We start from the raw sequence: 22,110 nt of genomic DNA, 5'->3' as shown, positions 1-22,110 counted from the left end.
TTTCCTTGCTGGAGCATCCAAAGAGGCTCATGGGCATCCTCCTGACTGCATGGGGACCTGGGGGCTGCATCCTCCCCTCCTGCCATCCCTTGGCTCCCCTTCCCTTCCCACGGCTATTGTCTGTGTGTCCCCCCATCTATGGGGTGCTGTTCCCCCTCCACACTCCCACTGCATCCCCATATGTCACAGCACAATGACAGGCACATCCCTTCCAGCACAGGCAGCTTTATTGGGGCTGGAGGACCAGGCAGCAGTGACTGTGCCTTGCTCTCCTGCAGGAGGACTGGCGGCCGTCATCTACACCAACACACTGCAGATGCTCATCGTGGTCCTCGGAGCCATCGTGCTGGTGATGAAAGGTAAGAGCTGGGGCATTGAGGACCCACAGAGGGAGTCCATCCACTTTGTGGTCTCAGAAATAAATAAGAAGACTCAGTCTAAGCAGTTCAGTGGCCAAGATGCACAGCAGGGCTTTGGCCTGGAGCAGGTACCTAAAGGAAGTCTGTGGTTCCCCTGTGTCCCCCTGTCCTCTGGGTGAAGATGCTGTGAAGCATCCTCCTGGTCTCCCATGTGGTCATTGCTGCTCCATATATTGGCCTCTGGTCCATGCATCCGAGAGGTGGATGATATCAAGTGTCTGATGGTGAAGCAGCATTTCCAGTCCTGCTCTGGGAAACTTGCAGTGTTGTTGTGATGGGGGCTTCAGAAGGGATCCCACCATTGCAAGAGGTGATGCTGGTACAAGGCACTGCCGCAGGGGATTGATTCCATGGGGATGCAGAGCATGGAGCTGTGCCTTCATCCCGGTTGGAGTGAGCGTGGTTCATCCCCAGCCCTCTCTCAACACGCTCAGCACCATTGTGTCTCTGTACCTGCAGCCTCACACAGGTGCTCATCAGCCTTATTGTGCCATTGGGGCTCTGGGCCCTGAGGAGTAGGAGGCAAAAAGTCAGGTCCCAGCTTCAAAGGAGGGTATTTAACTACAGAGGGTGATTCCAGAGGTGATTCCCACCATTCCCTGCCGCAGTCTGCTTCAGTGGGCAGGCACTGACCTCAGCTATGGAGGTGGGAGCAGCTCTGGACCTGCATCCAGCCCCATCCCAAGGCTGCTCCCCTGTGCAGAGCTCGGTCCTGGGTGAGCCCTGGCTAAGCAAGATCCATGCACACAATACAAATGGGAGGGCAGATCCTTCCTGCAGAAGGGACAACACCAGCAAGAAGGCAGAGGAGCCTGCCCAAGCACATCCAAGCAGTGGCCGCAGCCTTTGCATTAACCGAGGTGCTCAGGCACAGCTGGTTGCTGTCTGAAGCTGTGGTTGGCCATGGGGCTCTCTCTGGAGCTTGTGTCTGCTGAGTTGGGCTGGGAAAATCCCCTCCAGCGACTGCAGAACCCGGCTTGTTTTGGCTTTGCCAACCTTCATGGTGTGTGCAGGGAGATGAGGGTGCCTGGGACAGGGATTGGTGCAGGGGAGCCAGAACACAAGGTGCTGGTCACAGTTCTTGTCCTCAGGGCTCAGGACCTGGAGGCTTTGTCACCTCTTGTCCAGCTCCTCTAATAAAGGATGCTCTTCATGGTCTATGTTTGTGTCTTCAGACCATGACATCTGCATCGGTGATGCTAATACTCATGAGCTAAGCTGTGAGTCCTCTGGGCCTGCTCTGCCTGGCCCATTGCCTCCCTTATTGCTGCTGAAGGGATAACAAAATGCATTGCTTGGCTCTGGGGCTCACAGGGGAGAGCAGCAGAGTTGTACCCATCCCCTTGGGTGGATGCTGGCCAACAACAGGCTGCAGACCCAAGGGCTGCAGACATCACTTTGCTTTACAGAGAGCTCAGTGGCTGTTTCACGGTGGCTCCAGCATCACGGATAAGAGAGACCATCCCATCCTGCACCCGCTTGGCATTCACATGGGGCTGTTAATCCTGCTGGAGCCCATGGGCTGCAGCCCAGCATCCGCAGGCTGAGCTCCCGCTGCCCTGATGCAGGTGTAGGTGTTGGGACTTGCCGGTGAACCCCTTTGGGAAGGGAGCGGGCCCACACCCCCAGGTGTGAATCTGTGCCTTGGAGAGCCTTTGTTGGTGCCCAACACCCATGCAAAGCTTGGGAGTAGCCGGCGCCTGGGTAAGCCAAGAGCTGGAGGGGGGCCAGGGCTGCTTGCACAAGAGCAGGAGGAGCTCAGCAGTGCTGACTGGTTTGCAATGGGGGGAGCACGGTGGGTGATGCCCCTCTGTGAAGTACCCAATAGCATCAGGTCAGGGGGATGCCCTGGGATGGGGATGCAGGGAAAGGGCTGTCCTCAGGCAGGGGGGACGATGGAGCAGGATGGGTGTCTTAGGCATTGAGCTAGCACTTGATGATGATCCCAGCATCCAGCACCTGATGCCTGAGGGATTTGCTCTTGATCTAAAGCCAGCAGCACCTGTGGGGATGGTCCTGCAAGAGGGTGACTTCCCAGGACCATGTTCCCACATTGTAGTGGGCTGAGCTGTGTCCCATGGGCAGGGTGGAAGGGATGCAGGATGCGATAGCTGGACCAGATGGGGACAAATCCACCCAGGGATGCTCATGGATCTTGCTCTGAGTCCCCAGAGCCTCCTGTCTCTTTACCCTGAGCACCAGCTGCTGTGGGTATGGGGGTGCCAACACCTCCCTGCTTATCTCCATGCTGCTCCATGGGTGGCCACAGCACATGGGGGCCTCCCATCCCTCCCTCATCCAAAAAGCGATGCCTCTGGCTCTGGAATTCTGCTGGAGGTACTGGAGGAGCTGCAAGGAGCATTCAGCCCCCCAGGAACAGGGAGATGGGGGGGGCCAGGGCAGAGCCTGGGGCTGTTGGCTATGGAGCAGCAAGGAGGAGCACCAAGGCAGCTGCCAAGGGCTCGGAGGCTGCTTGCTAAGGCTTGTCCATGGCATGTACTGCTCAGTGGGGCTCAGGCCAAGATCCAGACCCTGGGTTCCATTTGATAGGAAAGAAAGCAGTGAAAATGGCTTTTTTTGTTCCTTTTTTGTTCCTTTTTTCCCTGGTTGCTGAGGTTTGGGGCTGGAGATGCATGGGGGGTGCTGGGGAAACGCTTAGGGAGCAGAAGACATCTGAGCACCTTGAGCTGTAGCACATCAAGTCAAAGGCTGCCTAAGGTTGCATTTAACAGTCCTAGGTGAGTTTCCCCTGCTCTGGGACTGGGGAGCTTTAATAAACAAGTTGCTTTTACAGTACGAGGTCAAAAGAAGTGGGTCCCTTTGTCCCAGGTCACCCTCTGAAGCTGGGACCTGCTGTGCAAAACCATGATAGAAGAGTCTCTTAAACAACTACAAGCAAACACGACCATGAAGGAGCCCTCTTTGGGCAGCACCTCTGAGTCAAAGGGTTGGGGTGAGCTTTGCCAGCCGATCCCAGGCCGCTGGGCTTTGCTGGCCTCCAACCCAATGATGCTTTCCAGCTCTCAATGAGATCGGAGGCTCCCCCAACCTGGAAGAGGCCTATCTAAAAGCTGTGCCATCCAAGATCATTCCCAACACGACCTGCCCAGAGCCGGTCCATGCATCTCTTCCGAGATCCAGTCTCTGGAGCCCTGCCCTGGACCGGGATGACTTTTGGGCTGTCTATCATAGCCACATGCTACTGGTGCATTGACCAGGTAAGTGTAAACAAGATCCCCCTGCCCCATGTAACAGCATTGCCTGGGGTCCAGGCACGCTCCACTATGCCTCTCACCATGGAAGTCCACCTTTACCTATTGCTCCTTCTGGCTGCTGGGCTCAGGAGGCTTCTTTTTGGAGTCAATAGAAGCACCCGCAACCCTGCTCTTGAGGTGCTTGGATTGGGACAGTTTGGAAAGAGGGATGCCAAGGGGTGTCCTCATCTCCTCCGTTGTCTTCTGGCTTTCTGGAAGGGAGCCTAAGCACTTGCTTGGTGTCCTGGGGTTGCTGGTGGGGCCGTGGCCGGGCTGCTTGCTGGGGCTGAAGGCTTTGCTCTGCCAATAGGGCTGGCTGCCTGCAATGGTCTTTTTGGGTTCGGCTCCGTCCCCTCTGTATTTGGTGGCCCCGGGGGGTTTCTCATGTGTTGGGGAGCAGGAGACCTCCTTGCCTTGTTCTCTGCCCAAGGGGTTCCTGGGTCGGTAGCGGTAGATGTGAGTCCCCTGTTTGGGAAAGAGCAGAGAAAAGGATGAGATACTGGTGTGCTCAGGATGCTGGTGTCTGGGCTTGGTCCTCATGGACAAACCCTTTTATCACCTGCTGCACTCCCTTGCTCCAATCCTATTGAGACTGGTGGCAGCTCAAAGCCACTGCTGCTCCTCTGTTTCTTGCTCTGGCAACACATTGCCCTGCACATTGCAGCATCTCAGCAGCCCAGGGCCAAATCTGGAGATCCAGAACCAAGGATGCCAGGGGTATCTCAACACCTTCTCCCCAGCAGCAGCCTGAGCACCCATCTAAGCCTTCTTTTCAGGCCCAAAGAGCATTCAGTCATCCAGACCCAACCTGTGGGATTAGGCAGCTACCAAGATGAGATGAAAGGATGGAGAGGAGATGGGATGAGGAGACAAGTGAGCTGCAGCAGCACTGCGGGGGTGGCTCTGATTACCTGGGTTGAGAGACACATCTGGATCGGGTCTGAGCATCATTAATCTCCGTTCTGGCCCGGGTAAAGCCTTAATGCATGGCTGTGGTCACCAGATACTTATCTTCCCCTTTGGGTGTGCCTGCACCGCAATGTGGAGGTGTGATTGCACCCTGTGCAGATGGGCAAGATGGAATCTAACAAGTGCAGGTGCTGATGGCAGGATGAGCTGGGGCTGGGAGGTTCAGAGCTGGCTGCACCGACCTGCCCTGCCGATGCCATGACCCTCACGCTGCTGCTGGCATCACCTCGGTGCTCACCCATTTAACACCAGTATCCCAATGGTCCTCAAGCAGATGCCTCCTGCTTTCACCATGGGGGCTGCATTCAAGCGGTTTGGCTTGGATAATGCTAGACTGATTTAAGCAGATTGCTTAAAATCAGTGCTAAGCTCTGAGATGTCTGCAGGTGGGAAGGATGGAGGGTGATTTAGCTCCTCTCCCTTTGAGGTCATTAGGTGCTGATGTGGTGCATGAGCTGGGTGGTGAGCCCTGTGCCTCCTGACATGCTCTGGCTCTGGGATAGATGCTTCCCCAAACAACCCACCCCAAGAACCAGCACCCCATCCTTTTTGCCCACCACAAGGTCAGGAATGGCTGCTGGATGCTGAGCACTTCTCTGTAAGCCTTTGGGGGAGAGTTTAAGCTCTTTTAAAGACAGCATTTCCTATGGATTTTGCCTGTTTAAGAGGTTGCCTCAAAGCCCAGGGCTGGCTGTGCTGGGGATGGACATGGCTTGGTCAGAGCTTTGAGGTGTGATGGTTTGGGCAGTGTGGGTGGCAGTGAGCTGTGGTAGGAGCTGCCTGCTCTCTGTGTCCATTTCATTGAGGGCACCCTTTGGGGAGGAGGTTGAATAGAAGGGGCAAGAGGGAGAGAGGATGGTGGTGGGGAATGGTTGGACACACTGCTGTGGTTGCACTGGGATTTGTGGTGCTATGGCATAACACAGACCCAGTGCTGGTCTGGGGAGAAACCCAGACAGGGGTTTGGGTTCACACCTGTGTTTGGAGCTGCATTTGGGCCCAGCAGCTCCAGCAGTTGGAGATGCTTGGGATGCACTTTGGCAAGGAGGAGGCTCACGTGCAATAGATGTTGGTGGCTTCTCAGCCATTGCCTGGTTCTCCCACAGGTCATCATCCAGTGGTCAATATCTGCTAAGAGCCTGAGTCATACCAAGGCTGGCTGCATCCTGGGCAGCCACCTGAGGATGCTGCCCTTGTTGGTTATCACCATGCCAGGGATGATCAGCAGGGTCCTGTACCCAGGTAAGGGCTCTGCTGGGTGGGCATGGAGCTGGCAGGGTGGTAAACAAGGAATGGAGGGGGGGGCTTGTCTGGAACCCCCTGCTCTGCACAGACCCGAGTGTCCTGTGCAGTGCATCAGCCAATGCTGCTGTGCTCTATTAACCATGCAGCTGGATGGGAACAGGGCTGTGTGTATGTGGGCAAGGTGATGCTCATGGGGTAGCTTGGGTGCTGTGTCCTCAAAGTGATGGGAACCCCATGGTGTTTGCCCTGTGGTTGAGCCTCCACCTGTGTTTTGGGCCATGGGCCAGCACATAAGAAGTGTGGATCAGGAATGAAATCCTTTGGCAGTGGTTGATGGTGATTCTTTTGGATTCGAGGTTTCTAGAAAGTTAATCAAGGGTTGCTTTGCTTTATTAACTTTACACATGGGAGGAGCTCTTCCCTGTGCATTCCCATCAGTTGAGGGCTGGTTTTCCCCATCCCAATGGTGTTGTTCATTACCTGCCTTTCATCAAAGGGCTGGGACAAGTTATTGCAGGGACACCAATGTCCCTGGCCACTCTGAGCAAGGTGGCACCAGAGGCCTGGGTGCAGAGCATCAAAGCAGAGCTCCTTGCCCTGGGCACGAGGGGATTTGTGATGTGTGAGGATTAAAACCTTACTCTGAGCTCTGTGGCCCTGGCTGGGAAGGGAGAAGTGAAGTGGATTCAGGGCTTGTAAATTTAATTCCCTGTAAATACAGATTAGATGCTCAGCTCGGGTAACCTCAGGTGGCTTCAGTGATTTCAGCTGCTGGTTTAGCCCTGAGGGTTTGAATGCCCTGAGAACAGCGGGTGGGGAGCCTTGAGAAACCAAATGGCTTCATAGTGGTGCAAGAGGCTGGGTGGAAATAGGGGATTGACCCTGCGATCCCCATTGAGTGGATGGGGTGATGCTCCTGCTATGGTGGGGATGCTGGTGTGCACCCCAAGCTCTATTAGTATGGATGCTGGTGCACACACCCCCTGAGCTCCAGCAGTGGGGATGCTGCTGTGCATCCCAAGCTCCATCCATGGGGATGCTGGCGTGCACCCCATGGGGTGACAAGGTCTGGCGTCACTCGTGGAGCAGCCACAAAGCTGCTGACTGCAGCGCTCGCCCATAGAGGTTGCTGTCCCTGTTTCTCTGTCTTGCTCTGCCTAATTATGTGTCCGAGTGCTTTTACTTTGATGCTAATCACCTTTGTGAGGAGCTAGAAAACAAACCGGAGTGGGACACGCCTGCACGCACAGCCTGTCCCTGCCTGGGCACGATGCCACTGCCGATGGGCTGTGGGATGGAGCTGTACAGCCCAGAGCCTCTGGGCTCCATCCCACAGCTCAATGTCATGGGATAATCCTTAATTCCCCCAAAACCTTCCCTTTGCCAGCCATTCCTATTGCACTCCTAGACACAAATGGCTGTGTCATGGCCACCACCTTCCTGACCAAGAGCACCTTTTGGGTGACTCCTACCATGGCTGCATGCAGGGCATTATTCTCCTGTATGAGACCCTGATCTCAGCACATAGGACGCGGCACCAAAGCCAGGGATGACACCACACCTCGGCTAAGCTGCCTGGGTCACCTCCAGGTTTGCAACCTTTGTAGGGTGGAGGAGCATAGGGAAGGTTGTAGCAATAAGTCCTACCTGCGTGGCACTGCTGGGGTAGGAGCTGTTGCCATCCAGGATGGTGCGGGGCAGCACACACCTGATCTCCACCGCGTTGCTCCTCCTCTTGTTGGCATCCTCCATGCGGATGTGCTTTAGGGATGGGAGGCTCCCCAGGGGGCTGAGGAAGGTGCCTCTGCTGATGTGGGGGTCACTGAGCTTCCTCTGGATGGGAAGGATCTCCCCATTGTGGGTGACATCCGAATTGGTTCTCCGGAGGGGTCCATAGCGGTCCCGCACCTCGAAGTACTCATCCGAGATGGAGGAGGCATTGGAGCGGCGGTAGCTGTGGTCAGCAGAGCTGCTGGAGTAGCTCTCCTGGTCACTGAGGGTGATGTACTCCTCTTCCTCCTCCTCCTCCTCCTCTCCCAGCCCATTGTGGGCACAGGGAGGCCCTTTGTCTTCCTGTGGCCCTGCTGTTGACCGCTCTGGCTGGAGATGGCAGCTCTCCATTGAGGCTCTGTTGGGGTTCTCCTCCTGTTCCTGCTTTGCACCCACGAGGTCGGTCAGTGGTGGTTGTGTGTCACCCTCCAGGGCAGTGCTGCTGTCACAGGCTGTGAGGACTTTGGTCATGAGGATGCCAACAGGGGTTGTCCTTGGCTTTGGAACTGGAGGTTTAATGTCCTCCAGTGTCTCCTCTGGTGGCTTCAAGTGGTGACCCAATGGTGAAGTGGCAAACGAGCCTGATTGCTTCATTGTCCAGCTGGTAGATTCAATGGGGCTGGTTGTGGTGGCTGCAGGAGCTTCCATGGGGATCTGTGGGGCCTGTCTTTGGCAGGGGGACACCAGGAGCTGCTCTTGCTCCAAGTTCTTCTTGGCCTCCATCTCCCTGTTCTTCAGCATCTGCCGGTGCTGAGCGCTGGCCTGGGACACATCACACACCTTGATGCGGTTCATCTGTGACAGCTTCACATTCTTCACCTTGGGGTCGATGATGTTGATGTAGCCCAAGACTTCACTCCCAGGCTCGGGATCAGGCTCAACCCATGTGGGCAGATAGTCAAACATGTTGGCTTTCTCCAGGTTCAGGAGGCCGGGATGGATGAGCAGGGAGAGATCGGCCACGTCCCCATGCCTATCACCCCCCTGGCCCTCAGGCAGGGCTTTACCTTTGGTGTCCACCTTCTGGTTCTTGTCCTGGGTCTCAGATGAAGTCTTGCTGATCTGGTCAGCACTCTTGGCCTTCACCAGGGCATATTTAGGGTTGATCAGCTTCTTCACCACCGCGTTGGCCGGTGTCACCGGCACTACAGAGGGCAGCGTTACGGGCTCGGGTTCAGGCTCTTCACCCATGGAGATGGATTTGAGGCTCACCCCTTTGGACATGAGGTAGAGCTCCTGGAACTGCTTGTCAAATGCCTCCACCACTTGGCCTGAGAGGACTGTGATGACGTTTCGGTCTGTCCTGGCCGCAGACCAGGTGAAGCTGGAACAGAAACACATTGGAAAGTCAGGGCTTGTTGGTAAATAACACACCTCTGCCCAGCCCCGGCTTCCCCCGAGGGGCTGCTGGTGCTGGCAGGGACACGGTCTCACCATAAACATCAATCAGAATGGGATCGAAGGAGCAGCTCTCAACCCAGGTGGGAATGAAGGGTTGAAGTCTTGAGCGCATTGGGACTTGAAGGAAGGTGTTTGCTGTGGGGCTGTTGGCTTTTCTCTTCAGTGTTGGCTGCTTTTCCTTCCTCAGTTTGGGTTAGTTAAGAAAAGAGGCTCTGGATGGGGTTTTGTTGTGGCTGGGAAGCAGGAAATGTTTCAGTTCCATCTTTCAGGCTGAAAAGCTCACTGAAATGGAACTATTTCAACCAAAGTAAGTCTTCATTTGGGCAAATTGGAAAGGACAAATTCATTTGGACAAATTTGGGTAGGAAATGCTTGACTGGAAAAGCTGAGGTTGATGTGAGAGCTTGGACTGACCGCAGTTTAGTGCTTTTATCCTTCCTTGTGCTCATCACATCCATTGGCAGAAGCACTTGATGCGTTCCACCACCTCCAACAAGGAGGGGTGTCCCAGACCTGCCTGTGGGGTGGGGGGAACCCCTTTGGGTCCCACTCCAAATCTCAGCTGGCCTTGAAAGCGTAAGGGGGGGGGAATGGGGTCCTCGGGCCATACTGGGCAAGGACCAGGGCTCGGACTATGTGGGTCTGTGCTGGTCCTTTGACCAACACCACTATGGGGTGAGCAAGAGGAGACGCCATCGGTTACCTGTAGGATCCGCACATGGCCCGATCCCCATCCACAAACATGAACTTCTGGGCCAAAGCCCCTTTGAACTTGGTGGCCGAACGCGTGAAGAACTCTGTTCCCCCCGTGCTCCGGACTCGCAGGTTCTGCAAGGCAAAGGCAGAGCAGTGAGTGGGGACAGGAGCAAAGGGCTGGTCTTAAAGCATCATTCACCCCTCCACTGATACCCCAATGGATGCTCCAGAGTGGGAAACGCTCAGAGGAGGCCACAGCAATGGGAAGATAAAATAACTTGCCCCAAGCCATGCAGCAAACTATGGATCTGGTGTCTGGAATTTCCTGCTTTGCCATGTATCGGGCAGTGTTTCCTACCTCTTGAACCCGGCGCTGCCTGCATCCGTGGGTGAGCAGTGTGAGAGTGCTGCCAAGGGCTTCCCATCTCCTGCGATCTATGCAAATGCCACCATGGGAGAGGTTTCTTCACCTTCTCCCCAGTGGGAGACATGCAATGGTTTTAGGGGGAGGTGGTGACCACAGGACGGTCCATACAGACCTGACAGCAATGGGCTTGTCCCCCATGAAGGTCTCCCATTGCTTGTCCTCTTAAATGTGAGCATCTTGCCCTGGTTATAGGAATGGGTAGGGGAAAGCTGGCAATGGGGCAGCACCTTTTCAGCACTGGAAACCAAACCCCAGGGATGTGGGCTGTATCCCTGTGGATACGGCCAGGAAGTGAGCTGTCCTTCCCCATGGGAGCATGGTCATGGAAGGGCAGTTAGAGCTGCTCTTATCTCCCATCTGCTTCATGCCTCTGTGCCTCTCCATGGAGGGCAATGGCAGGTTTCTGCAGGCGAGCAGATAGCATCTCACTGCAAAGGGTCTCCCTTGGGTGGAGAGGAAGTGTTTTCCTATGGAAGTGCCTGCATTCCTCCTGTGCGTGCCGGGATGGTGGTGATGCTCTTGCTGTAGGCACTGTGTCGTCATGGGGTCGTGCCCTCCATGGTGGGGTTTTTGTGTGTTTTGTTGGCTTCTTTGGTGTTTTTTACTCAAGGAATGAGAAGTATTCGTGTTCCCACCTCCAGCTCTTATCTGTGTCCCTGGGCTCTCCCTTCTGCTTGTGCACAACAACCAGGCACATCCCTAAGCCTGCATTCAAGCTGAGCTTGGGCATCCCTGCTCCTTGTGCACCTGGTAGGAGGGATGGTGAATCAGTACTGGATTTAACACGATGCAAAAGCAAAGTCTTTCCTGAGCAGGTTTCCAGGGAAGTTTTGCACCCAATGGAGTGATTTGGGATGTTTTTTGGGTGCATTTGAGGTTTTTCTTTCTAGCGTTTGCCTTTTTGCTTGGTGCAGTTGAGCGGTCCTGGGGTTGGCTGGAAGCAGGCTGGGATGAGAACTCATGGAATGGTTTGGGATGGAAGGGACCTTAAAGCTCCTCTGGCTCCAACCCCTTCCACTGGAGCAGCTGCTCCAAGCCCCTGTGTCCAACCTGGCCTTGAGCACTGCCAGGGATGGGGCAGCCACAGCTTCTCTGGGCACCCTGTGCCAGCACCTCAGCACCCTCACAGGGAATTCCCATCCTTGTCCATACTGGCCCTGCCTTGAGAGCAGCTGGTTACTGGGTAATGCTGAACCCTCTGCCCATTGCCAGCCTGGGCATCCCCTCACATTCCCACTCAGAATCCACCCTTTGCACAGAGACCCAAAGCAGCCCTGGCTTTATCTCAGCAGCACACAGAGAACACAGGTCCCTGTAAGCCAGAAGCCTGTCCCCTTCCCTCCCCTCCTGGCTACTCTCTGCTGTTAAGTAAGATCTGTTTATTTCATCTCCCCCTAGAGCATCAAGCACCCAGCACCACGGCTGGGACAAGCTGAATCACTCCCCATTGCTCAACCAAGCGACCTCCTTGCCCAAGCCAGGCTGCTAATTGCGGCACCGAGATAACAACCTATGTTTCGTTAGCATCTCCCTCTTACGAAGCAGCTCCCAGACACTGCCCTAGTTTCCTCACAGCCTCCCTGTGCCAGCCAACCTGCCTGCAACATGCGGCAAATCCCAACTTCCAGGCATTTGCCGAGCTCTGCAGATGCTCTCCTGCTTTTCCAGTCCTGCCACCAGGATGCTCATGCATTAGAACAGTGGTGTGCGTCAGCTCCGGCTTTTCTGGTCTCGGAGCAGCCTGCAGGAGGCCAGGCTCTATGGGGTAAAAGCTGGTTTGAGTCTGGTTTAGTTGTTGTGAGCAGCAGTGAAGCAGGGCTGGTGGCTGGGGCTCAGCTGCTTGGTGCTTGGGGGTCTCTGAGCCCCCTGTTGTATCCCTTAGCCTGGCATGAAGGTGGCTCTGGTGCGTTCCTGCTCACCATAAGCAGATGTGGGAGCTTGCCCGGGCACGGGCCTCGCCGGCAGCTATTTGGCTGATGTCAGGCACAGAAACATCACTTCTGTGCCAAGCAACAGGCAAGGCCGAGGTGGGAAGTACAACAGGAGAGGGGTGTCTGTGAGCCCTCCAGTGCTGGGTGGCTCTGGTGTGTTTGGAGCTGGTGGTGGTGATGGGGATGTTGTGCCCCATGGAGACACTGGGGATGTGTCCTATGGATGGAGCAAGGGTCTCTGCTCCCACTGAGGCTGATATAACCCCTCACCCTCTGCTCTACCTCTTCCTCTGCATTAAGCACTGTACCACCTGGTTTCCTTTGCTGCCCCACCATGCACAGGGATGCATAAGTGTTTGAGGGCACTTTGGGCAGGGATGGAGCCCCTTTGCTGCCCGGCATCCCCTGTTCTGCTTTCCCTTCCCTTGTTCCAGCATGGTTTGTGCCATGTGCAGCCACCAGCACCTCCATGGTCAGGTTAACAACAGGCAGATGGGTCCTGCTGGTCACTGTGGTGTGAGCAGTGAGGACATCCCTGGCAATGTGGGTCCCTCCCTGCTCCGATGCTGGCCCCACACTGGGGCGGAGGCTCTGGAAAAGGGGAAAATCGAGTTCTTCAGTTCCAGCCTCTTGACTTGCAGGAAGGGCTGAAGGGAGAGAACCTGCGGCTGCTCCTGCCCCTGGGGATGCAGCAGGAATGGGGCTGGCAACAGTGCGGATCAGCCCTGCGGAGCATCCTCCTCTCCTGCCTTCCCTCTTGCTCACCAGGAGCATGGAGGCTTGCCCTGGGATGTGCAGTGTCCTGCCTGAGTTGTGCCCTATGTGGGGATACAGCTCCCTATATGCACCGATGCCCTATGTGTGGCCACAGCTCCTCAAACACCCCCTGCCCCAAAGCCATCTCTGCCTGGGTACCAGAAGCTCCTCAGGCTTTCTGCATTCAGCTTGGCTGCATGGAAATCTAGATCTCCATAGCTCATCCATTCCCTTCCACCCTGCTGCTCCTGGATTTAGGCATCACCTTCACCTTTGCTACAGAAAAATGGACTAAACTCATCTCATTTAGGGGTTGTGGTTCCCCCAAGACAGGAGGGAGCAGGGTTGACAGCTCTGATAGCCTCTATATTGAAGGAGGTTACAGGGCCCCTTTGGGCCACCCTTACCTTCAAGTGTCCCGCGTGCATCTGGGCTCGCTCGCACATCTGAAGGAAGTGCTTCACGTTGGTCTCATCCAGGATGATGTAAACCCCCACTTTCCTCTTGAACCCTGCATCCAGGAGGTCCTTGAAGATGTCTACATCAGTGAACATGTCCATGACGACCGCGATGACCTGGAGAGGGGAGATGAGAGGTGAGTCTGGGTAGCACGGCTGGGTGACAACCCCAAGGTACAGCCAAGGGCTTGTTTTGTGGGAGCTGAAGTGATGTGTGTGCTCCAGGAGGTTGGGATTTGGCTTTGGGAGCCAGCCTGAGGGTGAAAAGCAGGAGCCCCCAGTCCCATTCCTTTGCTGTCTCTATGGGAGGTCTGGTCTCAGGTGAAGCCTGTAGCATCACATATGTGTGAGTAATTGCTTTCTGAGGGGGAATCTTTCTTGCCTTTGGCAAGCACCATTTGCTTCAGAGTCTGGTTTCTGGCTAAGTTTGGTGTCCCTTTGCTATTGGCACTGCCTGTGGCCCCATCGCTGAGCCCTGGAAGGGGAAGCTGTGATGCAATGGTACGTCTGCCTGTCTGAGACACGTCTCATGGGCTGTCCTGGGTTGTTGTGCATGCCTGTGTTGAGAGAAACAGGATAAAAAACAGCCAAGAATGACTCTAAGCTTGGTAGCAAGTATCTGGATAGCCCTGAGGCACATTCAGGAGCTGAAGTGGCTTTTAATACCTTTAAAAACAGGCTGGATGAGGTTGCTTAGAAGCAACCAGGAGTGCGCAGCTCATGCAACTGCTGCTCTGAGTCCAGGCTGCTGCTAACAGCAATGTGGTTGGGTTCATGGTCTTCTCCCCACTGTGAGCCCAAAGCAGAGCATTGGGGACAGGGATGCTGATGCCCTTCTTGGTCCTGTTCATGTGGATCTTGCATTGCCATGAGCCTGCCGGGTGCCCAGGGTGCTGCTCCTGCATCCCTGCTTGTCCCAGGCTGTGTGAGAGCAGAGCCAGGATGACAGTGCCAGCACCCATGCAGTGACAGCAGGGTTTGACACACAGCAGTGTCACCATCCTTTGTAAGCCAGAGCTGCCTTTGTACCCAGGGCGTTTGCTGCCCTGGCAGGACCAGGGCGAGTCCTGTGTGTGATAGGAAGATGCATCTGTGCCACGTCCGGACATGCTGCGATGGCCTAAGCACCAAAGTTCACTCCATGCTATGGATTTTGCCTTCCTGGAGATGGCATCACCCCGATGGTGAACAGCAGCAGTGCAGCACAAGGGGTGTGCAACTGAGCATCTCCTCTGCCCTATCCCTGGGGTAGCAATAGGGCAGCGCAGCCCCACAACCTCTCCTTATCCCACATGAGGTGTTAACAGCCACACAGGGAAGTGGCTTGTCACTGGGACACTGTCATTGCCCCATGCTTGGAAACCCATCGGTGTCCCCATCTCTGTGGCTGTTCCTGGAAGTCACCCTGGATCAGGGGAGATGGTGCTGTTCCATTAAGGCTCTGCTGGCTACAGCACATGGGGAAGCCAGAAAGGATAACACAATGGGAACATACATGCTGTGGGTGCCAGACCCTGGGATACTCCTCCCTAAGGAAGGAAGGGATGAGGATGGTGCTTGCACACTCAGGCCCGTCCAGTCCAGGGCTCTCAAAGCACAGAGCTGCCTTTTAATTAGTCCTGTGCCACAGGAGCTGGAGAGCTCTAATTAAACAGGGGATTATTGTGCATTATTCCACTGTCAGCTCTTCCCTTCCTTCTCTGCAGGCAATGGGGCAGGGAGAGAGGCTGCAGGGGCAGCCTCAGCCTGTGCCAGCCCCAAACCTGGCCCCATTCAAGGGTGTCAGGAGGTGACAGAGGGGACCACTCTCTGCCTCTTCATTCTAATTGAGCTCCCATTTATCCTCAGAGCCTCTCAACAGGCTTTGCCATAAATCCTCACTCCCTTGTGCACCCATTCCTGGGCTTTGTCCTGATGGGGAAACTGAGGCAGCAAAGCGGGTGCTTGCTTTGCATGGGCTGCGCTTGTCTCGCCAGCGATGTAAAGTGGGACAGGTTCAAAGCTCCTCTTAAAGCTCAGGGCTTGGCTTTTCCATGTGCAGCAAGGGACTGGGGAGGAGCTGTGGATGAAAAGGCACTGGGATGGCATCTCCCTGGCTTGAGAGGTGGGTTTGGTGGCAGATCTTTGTTCCTGTCTCTGACACTGATGCTCCCTGTGGCCATGGTCATGTCATTGCCTGTGAGCTGCATTTTCTTTGCAGGAAGCTGAGCCCTTATCAATAGAGATGAGAACAGTATTGGCCTTCGTTTGGGGAGGAAAAAGGCATTTTCTCACTGTGATCCTGGCATTCCCGAGGTGTTCCCTTGCTGCTCTGGGTCTGAAGATAGGGATGCAGGCAGGACATGGCCATGTCCTCTATCCCAGGCACTGCCCATAGGATGCTGAGCAGGGATCACACTGCAGGCACTTGCCCATGTTTTCAACCCAATTCCTCCTGCTCAGCTGGTGCATCCTGCTCAGTGCTGCTGCTTCCTCCCCACTGCATCTCGCCTGCAGGACAGGCTCGGCCTTGGTTTGCCACTGGGATCTCAGGCCTGTGTACCAGTGTGTCCTGGCCCAGAACGGGATGGGAGGGTGAGAATGGTGCTGCCAGTGCTCCCAGTGCAGTGAGTCCAGGGACCACAGGGACAGAACCTGCTGCCTGTGCTGGAACCTCGGCTGGGACTGGTTTGGCCTGTACCAAACCCAGGTATGGGTTTATCTGTAAAGAACAGAGGTCTGTTCACTCCAGAGCAGTGAAATCTTGTGTGCTGTTTGCTTCCCATTCCCAACCCCTGGAATGGGAGTCCCTGGAGCCATCCTGCTGTGGGAAGGGAGCTTGGCATCCTTGTCCTTGTCACCTCTGCTGGGGCAGCGCTCAGTGTTCCACATGCTCCGTGTTAGGGAGGTCTCCAGCAGCAGGAGAAACCCATTTCCTCTGTGTCATCCCATTTGCCATCCCTTTGCCATTCATCTGGATGGTGCAGAGGAAACCAACCCCAAATCTACAGCCAGATGCTCCCAGCACCCAAGTGATGCTTTCCTTCCCAGGACCTGCCAATTGATCCGTTGGATGGAACAGACGCACTGATACCGCATCCCAACACCCTGAGCATCCCATCCCCTCAGACAGATGTTGGGATCCTCCTGAGGAGCACGTCAAGCGCAGGACCATGTTTTATAGAGGAAATGACAGCTCTTTATTAGCTCACTGTGACTCATCAGATAATGACTTTTGGGGCACACCACGTGGGCACCCCATAAATTAGGCAGGCACCAAGGCCCAATTAGAGGAAGCGTGTTGGGATGAGGGAGAGGTGGGACAAACAGCATTAATAATTGCTCTCCCCCATCGACCCTTTCATCCAGGAATGGCAGAGGGCTCTGTAAACAGTAATTAATAGGGGCCTCCCAACCTTGGCTGGAAGTTGCTCAGGGTAATTATAGCACCACAATCCCAACCTGGAACCCCAGGTGCAGGGGAGGTCAGAGTTGCCTCTGTCTCAGGTGGCTTTTGGCCAAGGTTGTTGTTTGCAGCCTGCTCTGGTTTCTGGGCAGACAGAGCCAACATCTAGAGCAGGAGAAAGGAGGAAGAGCTTCCTCCCTACCCATCCCATGAGCTTTACAGCCCCAGGGCATCTACATAAGGAGCTGGACCTGCAGAGGTCTCCATTGGCGCACCACGTCCATGACCACCAATGGTTATTGGCCACAGAGATGGGATTTGCTGGGAGATGAGGCCACAGGATCCTGCCTCCCTCTCTCCCGTTTATTCCCAGGAAGAGGAGTGCATCATTTGCATCCCCTGCTCTGGCTCGCCCGGGTTTGCTTCTCAATGAGCTCAGCAGCGTTTGGCCTTGTTCCTGCAGGCAAGTAGGTGCATCTGCACCATCAAAGGGGCCTCACGTCCCAGCTCTTGGCTTCCTCACCCAGCTCTGAGCCTCCCCAGCACACAGGCTCAGAACCCTCCTCGGCCAGGCTGATGTTGGGTGGACTTTGCTCCTCTGGCCATGAGACAGCAGCCACATGGCTCTGTTTGGTATCTGAGTGTGTTTCAGACCAAGTGTCTTTGACAGCGGCTGGAGCAAGGGTCATCCTCTGGGATGTAACACCCAAACCCATGCTCCTTTACAGGTGGATGCAGAGCACCACCATTGACCAGTGGGATGGGACAATTCAGCAGGGCTCTCTGCAGAACACCATAGGGAGGACAGGGCTTGTGCCACCCTACATGGCATTGGATGGGATGGCAGCTGGACCATCCCTCTGTCTGCCTTTGGCTCCCTCAGACAAACCCTTTGACCTCTGAGCTGCCCTGAAGACCTTAAGCCTTGGCTGGAATCTCTGTGCATGGTCCAGGTCAGCATCCCCATGCTTAGGAGCACCCACACCAGTGCTGAGCAGGTTCAGGTCCTCATGGATGGGGTGGGAAACCTTTGGAGGAAGCCCATATGTGAGACTGCTGCCATCCCCAGACCCTACAGACTGCTTCAGCACGCACCCATCAGCTCCAAGCAGCCTCCTGCCTGTCACCAGTGGTGTCACCACCTCTCATCCCACCAGCAGGGACCACCTGGACCAGGAGGCAGAGCCCAGCCCTGCCTATGGAGCACCAAGGAGCCGGTGACAAGCAGAGCATCATCCACCGCGGCCCCATCCCTGCGGCATGGAGAAGCTCCAAGGAGAGGTGGGGATGGTGCCTGACTCAGCCTCCTGGCTCTGCAAGCAGGAGGAGGGCATTGGGATGACTCAGGAGATGCTGTTTGTGTGGGGGCAGGTGGGAAGCGGTGAGTAGGCAAAGCCAGGCAGGAGCTGCAAGCCTGGGTCAGAGCGAGCTGGAAAGACCCGAGGATGAGACATCCTTTGCTGTTGGGGAGTTCTCCCATCCTCCATCCCTTGGAACTTCAACCCTCCCTTCCCTTTGTTCTCACTGCAAAGCCCTTTGGAGGGGAAAACACTGCAGGCAAGGACAGGTCAGGTTGGCTTTTGCAAGGTGTTATTGGGCAGAGATGGCTCCTGTCTGCAGCACAGCAGCCCTGGTATCCCAAATCCTGTGAGCCTTGGATGTGTTTTCCTGCCTGAGCCCAGGCTCTTCATGCTCAGATCCTCAGCCCTCTGGTCATGGAGAAGCTCTGAATGGCTGCATGCCACTAGGATTTGTGAATCCCAGCACAGTTCCAGGCCCTGGCATGGGGAATCACTACAGTCACGTAGACCTGACGCATCCTATCCTGGCTCCCTCTGCTCCATAGCCACCCTGGCAGGGTGTCCCTGTTTTCCTGCTGCAGTATCCTCAGGGTTGGGATGCTCCTGCATTGGAGGTGCATTTCTCAAGGGGGAGTGGATGCAGAGAGCTCAAAGAGCTTCAAAGCACCATGAAAACAACAGGTACTGACCCCTCCTGTGCTTCCCAAATGGGAAACACCAGCAACCTCTGCCCACCACCACCATCATCTCCCTCCTTTCTGGTCCTCCTGCCTATGGCACGAGCCTGACCCCATCACCCTGCTCCTTGGTTTGGTGCCACAGGAAGGACAAGTCTCAACCCAAATCTCAGCATCAACCCAACCTTGTCCCATGCATCAGCTCACCCTTTAACTCCTAAAACCAGGATGAGGCCAGCCTGGGCCACCGCAGCAATCTCAGGCCACACTTGATGCTCGGGTACATCAGCACCAGAGCAGTGGCTCAGGCTGCCTGGCCCCAGGGCTGAGTTTGGCTCCTTTGGTTCCTGCGTGTTGCCACATGCAGTCACACAGGGTTTGGGAATAACCATCCTGGGGTGCCTGGGATGTGGGCTCACTGCTGGGAAGCTGCTCAACCCCTTTTATTCTCCCCATAGGTTTTCCCCACAGCCCCATGAGGACTCAATGGTGCTGCCGCATGGATCACGGGAAGGGTCGCGCTGCTCCCAGGGGGTGCTGGACCAAGCCAACAGCATCTTCATCCACATCAGATCCCTAAATACTGATTACACCCATTAACACCCGAGCGCTCGACCGCGATGCCTTTGCTTGGGCAGAGCTCACCGCAGAGCAGGGATTGCCTCTGCCAAGCAGGACGTTAGGATCTGTCATCACGACAGCCTGAAGGCAAATCCTGCCCGGATCCCGTCGCACACCTCACCTTCTGAGCCTGGCAGATCATCTTCCTCACCACCTCCTTGATGTGTGCTTGCCCCTCGATGGGTGGCTGCATGTAGACAGTGGCACGGGTGACGCCGCGGTAGGCGATGGTCTCGGGCCAGCCGAGGTCCAGCTGTGGGATGGAGCGGTCGGACCTTTGGGGCCAGTATTCCAGGGATGGGGCCATGTCCTGCTCGTCCCCTTGGCTGTTGTGGTCACCATCACTCTCCCCTGTGCTGCTGCCGTGGCGTGGGATGTACTCAGAGCCGGGGTCGTATGTCTCCAATGTATCCAGGATCTTCTTTAGCTCCAGCTCGGAGAGGAAGTCCCTGATGTTCTCCTTCTTCAGGACCTCATAGAAAGCATCAGGCCCACGGGAAGCCAGTGCCTCCAAGGCCAGACGCTGCTCCTCACTATAGAAGAACTCAGGCTTGGACTCGCTGGACCTCCAGTTGACATGGCTGTCGTCCAGGCACTGCACTTGGGAGAAAGCCATGGTGCCGACACACACCAGTCCCCCCTATCCCAATGGATCTCTGCACCCCCAACGAGTGCCGGATGTCCACAATAAATAAGGAATTAATGATTCTCTAGTCTTTAAACACACCCCTCGCTTTGCTTCACCCTCCACAGCTCAATGTGCAGCTTTGGGAACACGCCGCTCCCTTCTCCTCCGGCTCCGGCCACGCCAGAGCTTTCCTATGCCGGGGAGGAGGATTCGGTTCTCTGCTCACTCCTGGCTCCAGGCAAGGAAAACCTGGAGCTTCCCACAGCCAGGGCTTGGGGTCCTCTACCTCCGCATCCACTCTCTTCTCATCCTCCGCTCCTTCCGGACAATGATAACACCGGCTCCAAGTGGGAAAGAAGCAGGAAAACAGCTTAAAGAAGGCAGAGAAAAGCAGGTTTGTTGGCCCAGACACCGTCCCTGGTGCTTGCTCCTGGAGAACCGGGTCAGCCGCTGGGTTCCGTGGCACCAACCGTCTCCAGCAGGCTCTGGTGCATGGCCCCGGCTGCCGGGTCGGTTATTGCCGGCACCAGACAGGTAAGAGGGAGAAGTGAAAAGAGGAAAAGCAAAGGAGTGATTCATCACTCTCCGCCCTGCCCCACCTGCAGTCACATGCTGCCTTCACACATTCCGGCCCTGCCCGCACATTAACCCTTTCGGCTGGTGCTGTGCGGGTGCGGGAGGTCAGGGCTGCATGGGGAGGGGTTGGTGTTTGTCCTCCTAACAACAATGATAACAATGAGTGTTATTGATATAATCAGATCTCCTTTGAGATCTCCCCTTGGGAAGTCAATATCCCTCAGGAAAGCTGCTCTGCCTCGTCCTTAACCCCTCCTGTGCTGAGCACAGGGACCCTGATGGGTCTTGGGGGCAGCACCAGGCTGGGGCCAGCATCTAATGCTTCAAAGCTGCAGCACAGGGGGCTTAGACTGGATGTTAAGGAGCATTTCTTTAGCAAAAGGGTGGTCAAATGCTGGAATGGGCTTCCTAGAGAGGCAGTTGATGCCCTGAGCCTGTCAGTGTTTGAGGTGCATTCGGATAATGCCCTTTATAACGTGATTTCACTTTTGGTCAGCCCTGAAGGGGTCAGGCAGTGGGATTTAGATGAACCTTGTAGGGCCATTTCAGTGGAAATGTTCTATTCTCTTCTATTTTAGTCTATTCTAATATATTCAAGCCATTCTCATTTCTAGTTTATTCCTATTCTAATATATTCCTATCCTACCCTATTCTATAACCTCCTCTGCTTTGGCACGAGGTTTGCAGCATGGACACAAGGAGCTCGACCTTGCTATGGCAGATTACATTAGTAACCAGGAGATGGGCAAAAAGCCCCTTCTGTCTCCACCAACTGATGCTCACAAGCCTGAATCCTGGAGCTTTGTGCTCACAAGCTTGGCTAAAGGAGAACATCAGGAATCAGGGTCAGATTCCTGCAATGAAAGGGAAGTGCCAGGGGCTGCGTCTCAGCTCCCTCGCGTTGGTGCAGCTCATCTGGATCCGCAGCCGTGTAAATGAGGGCCCTGCTTGAGTCAGGCTCCCGAGGCAAAGCCACCCGTCTGCCTGGGTATGTGGCCATCAAAGTGCTTCTGCCTGCATAGACAATGGCTATGGGGCTTCCTGGATGCTCCATCCCTGGCTGAGGCTCGTGGTGCGGTGAAGCACTGGGCACAGGGGGGGTTTGGAAGGGAGGATGGGTCAGGGATGTGCAGGAAGAGGAGAAACTGCAGCAGGGCTTTCTTAAAGCTGAGGTTGTGTAAGCTTGGCTTTAAGTCTGCTTAGGGGAACTGGTGGCTTCTTCCCTTTCTGTTGGGGTAAACTGGTTTATGTCAGTGCATGGAAAACTCATCCCATAATGTGGTATCATGCTCCAGGTTGTGCCCAGCCCTGGGTTGCTGTGTGCAGGAGGTGGCAGTGGGACACAGGGATGTGGGGATGCATCAGTGTGTGTTGGGATCAGGACATGGGGAGGAACAAAGTGTTTGGCTTCCACTGGAGGTGGTGCAGATGGAGCTGATGATGTTATGGAAGGGCTGTGTGACCCCATAGGGATTTCCTACCTGCATTCCATGGCCTGGCAGCGAGGGGTGCAGCACAGTATGGGAGCCCAAACCCATTCATTTTAGGTTAAATCCCAGCCCTTCTGAGCAAGGGACAGCAAAAGTGACAGAACCA

At 55.4% G+C, this 22,110-nt stretch overlaps 2 protein-coding genes across 3 annotated transcripts in view; one reads left to right on the top strand and one right to left on the bottom strand.

The window, feature by feature from the left end:
* The window catches only part of SLC5A10 (solute carrier family 5 member 10), a 36,024-nt gene that overhangs the window by 10,039 nt on the left and 3,875 nt on the right, over window positions 1–22,110 (top strand). The window contains 4 exon segments of the mRNA XM_034065825.1: window positions 279–359; window positions 3,440–3,533; window positions 3,535–3,637; window positions 5,749–5,884. Coding sequence (XP_033921716.1) covers window positions 279–359; window positions 3,440–3,533; window positions 3,535–3,637; window positions 5,749–5,884 — 414 coding nt within the window.
* On the bottom strand, window positions 206–20,507 carry FAM83G (family with sequence similarity 83 member G). Of its 2 annotated transcripts, none has more exons than XM_005145040.3 (5): window positions 19,432–20,505; window positions 13,276–13,443; window positions 9,762–9,886; window positions 7,535–8,981; window positions 206–4,138 (listed from the first exon to the last, which is right to left on the bottom strand). In XM_005145040.3, the coding sequence occupies exons 1-5, from the start codon at window positions 19,924–19,926 to the stop codon at window positions 3,734–3,736; spliced, it is 2,640 nt and encodes an 879-aa protein (XP_005145097.2). In that variant the 5' UTR covers window positions 19,927–20,505; the 3' UTR covers window positions 206–3,733. The 2 variants fall into 2 exon arrangements, with proteins under 2 accessions (XP_005145097.2, XP_030901284.2); XM_031045424.2 differs by having other exon boundaries at window positions 3,751–4,138; window positions 7,596–8,981; window positions 19,432–20,507.

Source organism: Melopsittacus undulatus, chromosome 8, assembly GCF_012275295.1.
Source record: "Melopsittacus undulatus isolate bMelUnd1 chromosome 8, bMelUnd1.mat.Z, whole genome shotgun sequence".
Classification (NCBI taxonomy): domain Eukaryota; kingdom Metazoa; phylum Chordata; class Aves; order Psittaciformes; family Psittaculidae; genus Melopsittacus; species Melopsittacus undulatus.
The sequence above is the reverse complement of the archived record's forward strand: the minus strand, read 5'-3'. Positions and strand labels throughout refer to the sequence as shown.